This window comes from Triticum aestivum, chromosome 6D (assembly GCF_018294505.1).
Source record: "Triticum aestivum cultivar Chinese Spring chromosome 6D, IWGSC CS RefSeq v2.1, whole genome shotgun sequence".
Lineage (NCBI taxonomy): Eukaryota > Viridiplantae > Streptophyta > Magnoliopsida > Poales > Poaceae > Triticum > Triticum aestivum.
In genome coordinates this window covers 49,012,407-49,025,879 of record NC_057811.1, presented here as the reverse complement: position 1 = coordinate 49,025,879, position 13,473 = coordinate 49,012,407, and the positions used below count along the sequence as shown (strand labels likewise).

General features: G+C 43.7%; 1 protein-coding gene across 1 annotated transcript; it reads left to right on the top strand.

Annotated features, from left to right (window-relative positions):
• Positions 1-3,552: 3,552 nt before the first annotated feature.
• On the top strand, positions 3,553-5,646 carry LOC123141027 (putative F-box/LRR-repeat protein At5g02700). The gene is made up of 3 exons (XM_044560276.1): positions 3,553-4,648; positions 4,735-4,869; positions 4,979-5,646. Exons 1-3 carry the CDS (start codon positions 3,806-3,808, stop codon positions 5,273-5,275), a joined length of 1,275 nt encoding a protein of 424 aa, XP_044416211.1. The 5' UTR covers positions 3,553-3,805; the 3' UTR covers positions 5,276-5,646.
• Positions 5,647-13,473: the final 7,827 nt, after the last annotated feature.

Below are 13,473 nucleotides of genomic sequence, written 5' to 3'. Positions count from 1 at the left end.
GCTGTCACTGTGTATGGGGTACCCTACGCACTGTTGTACATAAGAGAGGCTTGAGACCCTGAAATGTACCGTCAGTGGTTTTGATGGAATTGACGACATTTCGTCGCTGGATATGCATATTTCTTTCCCACGGACATGAAAGAACTTGCAGTAAACCTTGTGACTTGTGGGTTCTGGTAAATTGGTAGCAAGGGGAAATGTTTTTTGGGGGGCACAATGTCACCACCCAGCCTCTGAGGCAGTCCATGGCATCGACGGACAGCAAGGTTCTGACGCCACGGTCCCACCTACCAGTGTGTTTCGTGGCAGGCCAAGTCTAGCTGGCTGTGCCCATGGAGAGGTGTTGGCTATTTGATCCTGAACCCTGTACCGAATCCGTATCTCTGAAGAAAATGAAGTTCTGAACTTACCTGCTGCTCTATTTCTCTCCCAACTATTTCCAATTCCCCATCTGCTGCCGAATTTGTTCGTGAGATCCTCCCAGGGTCCTCACGCACAAATACATGAAAAATGTTAGTAGCCAAATATTGTGGCGTTTATATGCAATTAAGATACTTATCTTTCAAGATATGCATGATTGGTCACAATGATATATGAGCAGTGCTACACAGCCGACGATTTTTAGGCCGATGCATGCATGACACTAGCTAATCACCGATAGATTAGATTCGTCCATAACTAAGGACGTGAGATCTGCCATCGTCCACATGTCGTCCAGATAACGTCGTGTGCGCGAAGCTATTCCTGTGATATATCTTCCAGGAGTAACCCTTACTTTGCTTTGTCCAAATCGACACATCCTACCTTTTATTGAGATGCTAACTTAGATCATTTTGATATATATTTCAAGCCAGTGACCATATAGGAAATGACCATTTTGTACCATTAAGGGGCTGTTTGGATGGTAGCCAAGAGCTCACAAAACCGAGGCGGCGGTTTCTCTCGCCAAATAATTTGGCTTACCCTATGTTTGTCCAGCTGGCTTGGGCGAAATCTGAACAGCCCCTAATTCGCCATCAACTTTTATTCACATATATTCCTTTACTAAAGTCTCCGTTTCCTGTTACTACCTGAACCAACATCAATACTCCTAACAACACTATCGATATCATCATTAGCTTCACCTTGATCCTCATCATCAGAACAGAAAAATCCTGCTCATTTTCATTGTCAGAATTTAAAGCTTTAGATGTACCAACTATATCAACAACTCTACTTTTCCTGTTACTTGCTCGAAACATTTCACATCTGGCTTCCTCTAAATCTTAAATAATCATCCTATTACTAGAAGCATCTTGTTATTCTCAAAATACCAGGAACCAAAGGGATAACTGACAGTTTTTGAGTTTTCTGTTATCATTATCAACTTCAGTGTGAGGTACGTAGCAGCTTGCAGGAATTACATTCAAAGGAGGGTCTTGTTTCTTCTTTTTTACTAGAGGAATTAAACACAGAAAAAATAAAGTTTGCATTTAGTTCTATATGTATGGCTGATGTTATGCCAGGAATCAAATTTGTTAGTTGTGGTGTTTCATATCAAATCCACACATGAACTCTGGTGCCACTCGGTTCCAGGTTTCTCATGCCTATAATGAGTTAACTATTGATCATGAGTCCTACCGGCGCTTAGAAAGATATGGAAGACTTGCTGTCTGCTAAAGCACAAAATTTTCTTTTGGTTGCTCAGATACAATCGTCTGAACACAAGACCCATGCTTCAGCATAAATAATAATAAAATAATACTAATAATTTCTTCCTGACTATGGTTGTGTTATGTGTGGCAGGCAAATTATCGAGACTAGGGATCACCTCTTTTTTCATCTGCCCATTTTCTCAAATGTGCGGGCCCTAACTGGACTCAACTTTTCAAGGCATCCAGAGATGCAGACTGATAACCTCCAACAATTGTTACATGTCCCTTTCTCTTTCGAGATTATCATCCTTATTGGCTGGTCCATCTGGATTACCAAGAATGATTTTATATGTAAAGGCATTCCTCCCAATCTCTACACTTGCAGGAACTTTTTTAAAGAGGAGCTTCAGTGGACCATTTCCAGAGCCAAGAGACAGGAATACAGCAACTTACCAGATTGGGGCACAGCTTTCAGACAGAGCTTTCTCTCTTGTTGTCGTGCATTATATTATACTCCCTCCATAAAAAAATATAAGAGTCTTTAGATCATTAAAGTAGTGATCTAAACGCGGGAACAACGATTCGGTCCCCAGACTCATCAGCACCCCTGTTGAAGAAAAAATTCTAAACTAATACTAGAAAAAATAAATAAAAATCTAATTTTTTTGCATGGTAGATAATTTGGTGTGTGAAGTATGCTCCAAATTTTAGATTATTTGGACATCTGAGTAGTTCTCGGTACAAAAGACAAATTTGAGGTCTGTAAAGAGTTTACTGTTTATGTATTGGTCTGACCCAATTTGTCTTTTTTTTCTGAGAGCTACTCATATGTCCAAATGATCTAAAATTTGAAGCGCAGATCACGCACCAAATTATCTACCATGCAAAAAAATGGATTTTTTTTGTATTTTTTATGAATTTTTTTCTTGACCTGGTCCACATGAGTCCGGACTCCGAAATGGATATTCGTCTAAAAACTCTCATATTTCTTTACAAAGGGGGTACTTCTTATTTTCATGTATTTTTTGTTTGTATTGAACAATGATTTATTTATTAAATCTTAATAAAAATACACAACAGAGTCCTACTATTTCTCTCAAAAAATCCACACGTGAATTTTGAATTAATCATATAAGTTTCTTTAGAGCATCTCCACCAGTTTCCATCTTCCCCGAAAAAAATGCAGAAACAGGGGTCATTGAGGATAAAAAAACCTGCTCCAGCATCCAATTTTTTTGGATCTCTCCCGAAAAGCTCCTCATCTCTCCTCAAATAGAAAGAGAGTTGCAACTGTTCCAATAATATTTGAACCCGTGCCATGTCAGCGTGCCCTTCCGCCATTGACCATGGCGTGCGGTGGCGCCACCGCGGCCGCCCGTCCTCGCCCTCGTGCCGCAGCACCGCTGGCCTCTCACTCCGTCTCTCACCATTGCCCGCTCAGCCGTGCTGCAAGAAAGAAAGAGAAGATAAAATAGTATGCCAGGGTATATTATAGGGGGAGATTTATAAAGAAACTACGGCGGCACACTTTTCTCTTCCAATAAATGTAGGACCCTGAGAAGTGTCACATGTCAGATGCGAGCACATAACAACTCCAAACATTTTTATGGCAAATTTAGTTACACAATGACAACTTGAAGCATGACAACTTCCATGCTTCATTTAGTTGGAAGCATGACAACTTTCATGCTTCATTTAGTTGGAAGCATGACAATTTTCGTGCTTCAGTTTATTTTTTACAGAAACTTGTCGTATGTTACTGGAATTTGTCATTCTTGCGTAACTGAAATTGTTATCGAAAAACGTTAGAGTCGAAGTGCCACACACCTGACGTGTGACGTTTATCATTTGGGAATAGTATTAGGAGAGCCCCTAAATGCACATCACGTGAAAGAGATTTTCGAGGAGACTGCTGCGATGCTCTCACTGGACTGGCTCATTTTTCTTCTCTTTTTTTTGGCAAGGTGATCAGGGGTAATATCATACCTACAGTTTCTGATGGCAAACTGCGTAGAAGATGCCAGTTACTTTCGATGATGGTTCAGTTCATCGATTTCTTTTCAGTTAAATAGGAGGCACCACTCCCCAAGATCCGCAGTCTCTCCGTCGCGCTCCATCCCCGCTCCGTTCCCCGCCGGCGAAGTATTGACCCCAGATCTTTCCGTCCGGCCATGGAGAATAATAAGGAGGCTGCGGCTGCCGAATCCCATGGGACCGCAGGGAAGCGGGCACGGAGTGGCGACTGCGACGACACCGCCGGCGATTTCATCAGCTGGCTCCCCGACGCCGTCCTCGGCACCATCATCTCCCTCCTCCCCACCAAGGACGGCGGCCGCACGCCGGTCCTCTCCCGCCGATGGCGCCACCTCTGGCGCTCCGCGCCTCTCAACCTTGAGGTCAGCACCCGCCCCCCGGGCGTCCCACCCTCCGCCGTCTCCCAGATAATCTCCCAGCACCCTGGCCCCGCACGCCGATTCTCCTTCCACTGCCACGGCGCAGACGACCTCTGCGCCCAGGCGGAGAGCTGGCTTCGCTCCCGCGCCCTCGCCAACGTCCAGGAGCTCGATGTCAGCTACGCCAAACCCCCGCTGCTGGCATCGGTGCTCCCCTCTGCATCCAACATCCTTGTTGCCAAGATCAGCCATTGTGATTTCGAGCCGGCCATGATCAATTTCCCGTTCCTCAAGAAGCTCTCCCTATTTTGCGTTTCCATCTCAGCCGACCTCTTCCCCAGACTGCTCTCCGGCTGCCATGCCTTGGAGAGTTTATACATGACCAAAGTTCGCGCTGTGGGTTGTCTCCGTCTTCGCTCGCCGACCATCAGGACCATCATCTTCCGTCATAGCTATGGTGAAACCGTGGAACTGATTATCGAGGATGCTCCTCGCCTTGTAAGGTTACTGGTGCCTTATTGTGAGAGAAATGATAGTGTGACTATCAGGGTGATTAGGGCGCCTAATCTGGAGATATTGGGCCCTTTCTTTGTGGTCGACTCCAAGCTCCTACTCTTCCAGGTAGGGTCAGCGCCATCTTCGAATCTTGCTGTCAGCATTCATACATGGAGATAATATTTTTGATGTTCATTGTTTGTTTTCTCCAGGGAATAAGCCCAGTCAGCTCAACAAACTCGATGCGCACCTTGAAGGTTTTAGCTCTCAAGTCTTCTGAGCAGAAATTGCATGCAGTTCTTAACATCCTTAGGTGGTTCCCCTGTTTGGAAAAGCTCTGTGTTATTGTGAGTAATCATCTTTGCTTTCTTGAAATGTTTGATTTGTTTGACATACTATAAAATTCTACGTAGTTAGCAACAGCTTTGACATGTGCCTCTCCTTCCTGTTTTGCAGTTTCATACAAACCGTGAGATGAATGACGAAAATGAGCCTCAGTATGACCCACTAAATCCAATCGAATGCCTTGAGACCCATCTAAAAAAAGTGGTGTTTAAGTCGTTTAAGGGCTATGGCAAACAGGTTGACTTTGCGAGGTTCTTTGTATTGAATGCAAAGGTGCTAGACAAAATTGAATTTGAAGTAAAAAATCACTACAGCAGTGGAACGGTGGCTTCTAAACACAAGCTGCTACAAGTGGAAAACAGAGCTTCCCGAGAAGCTCGGTTTGAATTCAGGACTACTTCATACTGACAGAGTACCATGTCAACAAGCTTATCCATGATTTGTCACTGTGGCCGACCCCTTCGGACAGCCGTAGACAGCGTTGATGCCTGAAGATTGCACTGTCTTGTGCTCATTTTGTAAATGGTGTTGATGCCTGAAGATTGTCTTCCGCATGGAGATGCTTCTGTATACGTCAAGGTGCTTCTGTATACTTTAAGGTGTGCTATCAGCTAGAAATTGTGCTAATGATCAACACCCTTCGGTTGCCTACTAGTTGGTCTTTTATTAAAGTTGAGTTTACTTAAATGAATTTGGTCGCACCCTTGTATAGATTTGCGAGTAATTTGCCTACCAGGCTAAGGGCATTAGAATAATACTGCTTCTGAACCTGTTTTCAACATTACCACTAGATAAGTAGTACTGTCACTAGTGCAGAACCGGGCTATAACACTGGTTCGTAAGGCCCTTTAGTACCGGTTCTGTAACCGGCACTAAAGGGTGGGAACTAAAGGTCCCCTCTTTAGTACCGGTTCTGCACAACCGCCGCTAAAGGGCCACCACGTGGCACGAGCCAGCGCCGGGGGCGGGGAGCCCTTTAGTACCGGTTGGTAACACCAACTGGTACTAAAAGGTTTGGGGGGTTTTGGGTTCATGATTTTTTTCCTTTAATTTTGTGTTTTCCATTTAATTCTTTTTTGTTTGCTGGTATTTTAAGATACTACATATTGTACACGTTATGCATATATATAAATAGAATTTCTCATAGAACCGATCATATATATATATATATATATATATATATATATATATATATCATCAAATGTCTCACAACCATCATTATTCACACATACACATGTGTGTGTGTGTGTGTGTATATATATATACAATTTCTCCTACATGTTGCCTTCGGAGCCAGTTGCATTTGCCTTGGTGCCTTCGGAGCACGATGGCAATTGGGAGTGGTTCATGGGGGCGGTAGCGGGTAATGGTATTCTCCTTTGGGATCTATGACCTGGTCAAGCAAAAATCCCGCTATTTCCTCTTGAAGTGCTTGTATGCGCTCCGTTGGTAGGAGCTGCTCCCGCACCTCATTGAACTGTTAAGAAGGAGATCAATATGCATATGTATTAGTTGTGTGACTAGATATCGATAATGATATAAAAATTGTGAATAGTGTTATCAAGGACCGTACCCATAGCTGTCTATCAGATTTGCTCCTTTCGGATGCCATCATGCGAATGTTCTCGCAAACGTAGTATGCACACAGTTCAGTCTCCGGCGCCTGCTTCAGGGTCTTTACGAGAATGGAATTTAATCAGATAATAATTAATCAAGCATGATAATTAATGGTATTGAAACAAGAATTAAAGAGATGGTAGCTAGCTAATACTACTTAATTACTTACCTTGGCTCGAAACCAATACAACTTATCTCGCCATTGGCCTGGAGTCACGTTGATAAACTTTTCCCAAGCCCTGCCCGTCAGCAAAGAAAATGAATAAAGGAGTTATTAAATATTGATATCAGGAAATGACGAACTAAATAGGCCGAGATATAGTTAATAATGATTGAAATTACCTGTCAACTATCCCCTTCAAGATGGTGTAGTCACTTTGTTTTTTAAGTAGTGAGTCCAGTACTTCAACTGTTCCTTCTTCAACTTTAATGATTAACAAGATTCAGTGGTAACTGCATGCGCACATGTTTGCATGTCTTAATTAAGCGGGCATGTGCATAACACTCATCAACTACCCTAAATCCTATACACTTAATTATTAACATCTAGCTAGCTAGTAAGCAAAAACAGAATTTGTAGTACAAGACAGTGTGACTCACAAGAAGTTGTAAGGAAGTAGTATATCTTCATTGGTATTGAGGCGCTTCAAGAACTCTAGCATGTTTTTCTCTACATCTGCTTTATACCATTCCAATTTCCATGTGTCTTCATTAATGGTATTTGGGTCAATGAACCCAATGCCATATCGTCCAGTTTTTTTTCATTTCATACATCTTCATCCTGCATAATACCACAGAAAAGATATAGTGAGGATAATTACAGGTAATGATCGATCAATGAGCACTACAGCTAGCTTGAGACTTCAATTACAGAAAGAAATCACATCACTTACAGACAATAGCAACTGACGAGAGATTTGTCGAGTGCGTCTTGATTGAATAACTGAAATAGTTCTGAATACTCAACGGACAGAGTTAGCTTATGGAAGTAATGCTCTTCCTTGACGTTCACCATGAGGGACTCTCGATTGGAACTCTTGGTAATTTTCATGTACCAATCATGCAATTCATATATTCTCGTTGGGAGGTTCTTGACCTCCTCAGGCTCGACCAAAGGTTCACCGCGGACATATTTCCGTTTTATGTCCTCCTCTCTAAGCGGAGACATGGGCTCGATCTCGAGGAGTTGTCCAACAGTGATACCGAGCATTTCAGCCTGACTTCTATGCTCGTCGGTTATTACCAGCTGACCGGCGCCGGTACTCTCATGTGTTGGTACAACAAGCGGGGGTATCGATTGCACCGCCTGTTCTCCCAGCTGGGGAATGGTTTTCCCGCTTTTTTGCCAGCTGCTTGGCTCGATCTTGAGCTCGACTCCTTCTGTAGTCGTGCTCGATGTGCCTTCCTGATTTGGCACTCATAGTCTGAGTCAACGGGCTTGGGAGCTGGTTTTCTTGCCATATGAATAAAGTGGTCAACGACTTTCTCAGGCACTTTCTCCTTTGGCGGTGGTGGCGGTTTTGGTCCAAAATGGGCGTCCACTTGGGCCTTCACTATGGCTGTGTTTTGCTCCTCGGTCATGTCGTAAGGTCTCTGAGGAATAGGAGTGAGGCTTGGACCATATTGAAATCGCTTGCCTCCGCCTGTACCTCCTGTACTACCTCAACGTGTACCGCTACGCACCATAGCTGCGGCGGCTCTCTTCCGCGATTGCTGAGGCGGTGAAGACGGCTGACGTGGCTGAGTTGGAGCAGGAGGAGTGGCCAGACGTGGTGTCGGACTTGAAGCAGGAGGAGTGGCCTGACGCTGTGCCGGACTTGAAGCAGGAGGAGTGGCCTGACGCTGTGCCGGACTTGGAGGAGGAGGAGTGGCCTGACACGTTGGTCGACTTGGAGGAGCGGGAGTCTGCTGACGCGGTGGCGGACTTCAAGGAGGAGTCGGCTGACGCAGTGTCGGTGGCCTTCGAAAGATGATGCAATCCTTTCTCCATAGGATGATACGATGTATGGCCTCTCCCAGTGTGTGCTCCTCGTCACCTCCAGGAATGTCAAGCTCTAGCCCCGAATATTGGTCCACCACCTCATCAACCACGACACGAGCATAGCCGGCTGGAATCGAGTTGCAATGGAAGGTTGCTTCGGAGGGATTTGTATAAGAAACTACGTCCGCCACCTTCATGGATATGTTCTTCATTTTGAAGTGTAGCTCACAGTTAGTGTTCTCCATGATGTCATCCACAGGGTATCTATCCAGCAGTGCGTCGCCCGGGGCTGAACCCGCGCTGGTTCTCGACATGGATGGGACGGTGCTATCCAATGTTGGATCATCGGCTAGCTGTTGTCGCTGCTGAGACCCCCTTTCCTGGCTAAGTGAGTCGATCTGCTGCCGCTGCCGCTGGAATTTGAGTGCCAAGTCCGCGTGCGCTGATTCTAGGCCTTGAAGGCGTTCTGCTTCCTGCTTCCTCTGCTCCTCCTCCAGCTTCCTCTTCTTCTCCACTTCCATCTTCCTTCTCACACGGCCTCTGTAGTCGGCGTTCCAGTCCGAAAAGCCCTCATACCACGGAACAACGCCCTTGCCTTGTGTTCTTCCCGGGTGTTCAGGATTTCCCAGGGCGCGCGTAAGCTCGTCGTTCTCTCTGTTGGGCGTGAACACCCCCTTTCAAGCATCTTCTATTGCATCAATTAACTTAACTTTGGCTCCTTTAAGACATGCCTTCTTTGAAACCTGGCCTGTCTTCGGGTCCAACGCCCCCCCATGCGCATAGAACCAAGTTCTGCACCTGGGGGCCAGCTCAATGTAACAGGAGTGACCTGTGCAGCCTGCATCTCTTGCTCAGACTTATCCCACTTAGGCATTGCCACCGCGTAGCCACCTGGCCCCAGCCTATGGAACTGCTCCTTTTTTGCGGCATTGGCCTTGTTTTTTTCTCAACCATTCCTTAGATAATTCTGATTCCTTGAATTTCACGAAAGCGGGCCAGTGTTCTCTTTGCTTCTCCAGTGTTCCTTGAATTCTGGAGTCTTCTTTCCTCCTTTGACGTAGTTGGCCCATACAGATTTCTTGTGGCTCTTGAATGCAATTGCCATCTTCCTAAGAGCAGTGTCTTTGACTTTCTGCACATCTGCATCTGTGAAATGATCTGCTAGGGTGAAATGTTCCATGTGTTTTTCCCAAAGCAGAGATTTTGCTCTTGCTACCTCTTGAGCACTGCGTTGGTTTTTCCCTTGAAGAGGAAAGGGTGATGCGGCAAAGTAGCGTAAGTATTTCCCTCAGTTTTTTAGAACCAAGGTATCAATCCAGTAGGAGACCACACGCAAGTCCCTCGTACCTACACAAACAAATAAGAACCTTGCAACCAACGCGTTAAAGGGGTTGTCAATCCCTTCACGACCACTTGCAAAAGTGAGATCTGATAGAGATAATAAGATAAATATTTTTGGTATTTTTATGATATAGGTTGAAAGTAAAGAATGCAAAATAAATGGTGACAGAAATAGCTAGTTGCGGGAAATTAATATAATGGAAAATAGACCCGGGGGCCATAGGTTTCACTAGTGGCTTCTCTCAAGATAGCATAAATATTACGGTGGGTGAACAAATTACTGTCGAGCAATTGATAGAAAAGTGCATAGTTATGAGAATATCTAGGCATGACCATGTATATAGGCCTCACATCCGCGACAAGTAGACCGAAACGATTCTGCATCTACTAGTATTACTCCACACATCGACCGCTCTCCAACATGCATCTAGAGTATTAAGTTCATAAGAACGGAGTAACGCATTATGCAAGATGACATGATGTAGAGGGATAAACTCAAGCAATATGATATAAACCCCATCTTTCTATCCTCGATGGCAACATTACAATACAAGTCGTTTCCCCTTCTGTCACTGGGATCGAGCACCGCATGATTGAACCCAAAGCTAAGCACTTCTCCCATTGCAAGAAAGATCAATCTAGTAGGCCAAACCAAACTGATAATTTGAAGAGACTTGCAAAGATAACAAATCATACATAAAAGAATTCGGAGGAGATTCAAATATTGTTCATAGATAATCTTGATCATAAACCCACAATTCATCGGATCTCGACAAACACGCCGCAGAAAGAATTACATCGAATAGATCTCCAAGAAGATCGAGGAGAACTTTGTATTGAGATCCAAAGAGAGAGAATAAGCCATCTAGCTAATAACTATGGACCCGAAGGTCTGAGATAAACTACTCACATATCATCGGAGAGGCTATGGTGTTGATGTAGAAGCCCTCCGTGATCGATTCCCCTCCGGCGGAGCGCCGGAAAAGGCCCCAAGATCGGATCTCACGGGTACAGAAGGTTGTGGCGGTGGAAATAGGGTTTCGTGGTGCTCCTGGATGTTTTTGGGGTATATGAGTATATATAGGAGGAAGAAGTAGGTCGGTGGAGCTGCGAGGGGCCCACGAGGGTGGGGGGCGCGCCCAGGGGGGCAGGCGCGCCTCCCTGCCTCGTGGCCTCCTCACTTCTTTCTTGATGTCCACTCCAAGTCCCCTGGATTGCGTTTGTTCCAAAAATCACTCTCCCGAAGGTTTCATTCCGTTTGGACTCCGTTTGATATTCCTTTTCTCCGAAACACTGAAATAGGCAAAAAAATAGTAATTTACACTGGGCCTCCGGTTAGTAGGTTAGTCCCAAAAATAATATAAAAGTGCATAATAAAGCCCATTAAACATCCAAAACAGATAATATAATAGCATGGAACAATCAAAAATTATAGATACGTTGGAGACGTATCAAGCATCCCCAAGCTTAATTCCTGCTCGTCCTCGAGTAGGTAAATGATAAAAATAGAATTTTTTATGTGGAATGCTACCTAGCATAATTTCCAATGTAATTTTCTATATTGTGGCATGAATGTTCAGATCCGAAAGATTCAAGATAAAACTTTAATGTTGACATAAAAATAATAATACTTCAAGCATACTAACTAAGCAATTATGTCTTCTCAAAATAACATGGCCAAAGAAAGTTCATCCCTACAAAATCATATATTTTAGTCATGCTCCATTTCGTCACACAAGAATGCTCTCATCATGCACAACCCCGATGACAAGCCAATCAATTGTTTCATACTTTAGTAATCTCAAACTTTTTCAACTTTCACGCAATATATGAGCGTGAGCCACGGATATAGCACTATGGGTGGAATAGAGTATAATGATGGGGGTTATGTGGAGAAGACAAAAAAGGAGAAAGTCTCACATTGACGCGGCTAATCAACGGGCTAGGGAGATGCCCATCAATTGATGTCAATGCAAGGAGTAGGGATTGCCATGCAATAGATGCACTAGAGCTATAAATGTATGAAAGCTCAACAAAAGAAACTAAATGGGTGTGCATCCAACTTGCTTGCTCACGAAGACCTAGGGCATTTGAGGAAGCCAATTGTTGAAATATACAAGTCAAGTTCTATAATGAAAAATTCCCACTAGTATATGAAAGTGACAAAACAAGAGACTCTCTATCGTAAGGATCATGGTGCTACTTTGAAGCACAAGTGTGGAAAAAAGGATAGTAGCATTGTCCCTTTTTTCTCTTTTTTGGGCCTTTTTTGGCCTTTCTTCTCCTTTTTTTTATTTGGGACAATGCTCTATTAATGACGATCATCACACTTCTATTTATTTACAACTCAATGATTACAACTCGATACGAGAACAAAATATGACTCTATATGAATGCCTCCGGCGGTGTACCGGGAAGGGCAATGAATCAAGAGTTACATGTATGATAAATTATGCATGGTGGCTTTGCCGCAAATACGATGTCAACTACATGATCATGCAAGGCAATATCACAATGATGAAGCGTGTCATAATAAATGAAACGGTGGAAAGTTGCATGGCAATATATCTCGGAATGGCTATGGAAATGCCATAATAGGTAGGTATGGTGGTTGTTTTGAGGAAGATATAAGAAGGTTTATGTGTGATAGAGCGTATCATATCACGGGGTTTGGATGCGCCGGCGAAGTTTGCTCCAACTCTCAAGGTGAGAAAGGGCAATGCACGGTACCGAAGAGGCTAGCAATGATGGAAGGGTGAGAGTGCGTATAATCCATGGACTCAACATTACTCATAAAGAACTCACATACTTATTGCAAAAATCTACAAGTCATCAAAAACCAAGCACTACGCGCATGCTCCTAGGGGGATAGATTGGTAGGAAAAGACCACCGCTCGTCCCCGACCGCCACTCATAAGGATGACAATCAAAGAACACCTCATGCTTCAAATTTGTTACACAACGGTTACCATACGTGCATGCTACGGGACTTGCAAACCTCAACACAAGTATTTCTCAAATTCACAACTACTCAACTGGCACAACTTTAATATCACTATCTTCATATCTCAAAACAATCATCAAGTATCAAACTTCTCATAGTATTCAGTGCACTTATTATGAAAGTTTTTATTATACCCATCTTGGATGCCTATCATATTAGGACTAATTTTATAGCCAAAGCAAAGTACCATGCTGTTCTAAAGGACTCCAAAAATAATATAAGTGAAGTATGAGAGATCAATAATTTCTACAAAATAGAACCACCACCGTGCTCTAAAAAGATATAAGCGAAGCACTAGAGCAAAATTATCTAGCTCAAAAGATATAAGTGAAGCACATAGAGTATTCTAATAAATTCCGATTCATGTGTGTCTCTCCAAAAGGTGTGTACAGCAAGGATGATTGTGGTAAACTAAAAAGCAAAGACTCAAATCATACAAGACGCTCCAAGCAACACACATATCATGTGGTGAATAAAAATATAGCATCAAGTAAAGTTACCGATGGACGAAGACGAAAGAGGGGATGCCTTCCGGGGCATCCCCAATCTTAGGCTTTTTGTTGTCCTTGAATTTTACTTTGGGGTGCCATGGGCATCCCCAAGCTTAGGCTCTTTCCACTCCTTATTCCATAATCCATCAAATCTTTACCCAAAAACTTGAAA

What these genes read in the sequence shown, in the direction of transcription:
- LOC123141027 (XM_044560276.1), top strand. Translation starts at nt 3,806, where the DNA reads ATGGAGAATAATAAGGAGGCTGCGGCTGCCGAATCCCATGGGACCGCA. An exon ending in CCAAGCTCCTACTCTTCCAG is followed by an intron (nt 4,649 to 4,734) that starts GTAGGGTCAGCG and finishes TGTTTTCTCCAG; the next exon opens with GGAATAAGCCCAGTCAGCTC. An exon ending in TGGAAAAGCTCTGTGTTATT is followed by an intron (nt 4,870 to 4,978) that starts GTGAGTAATCAT and finishes CCTGTTTTGCAG; the next exon opens with TTTCATACAAACCGTGAGAT.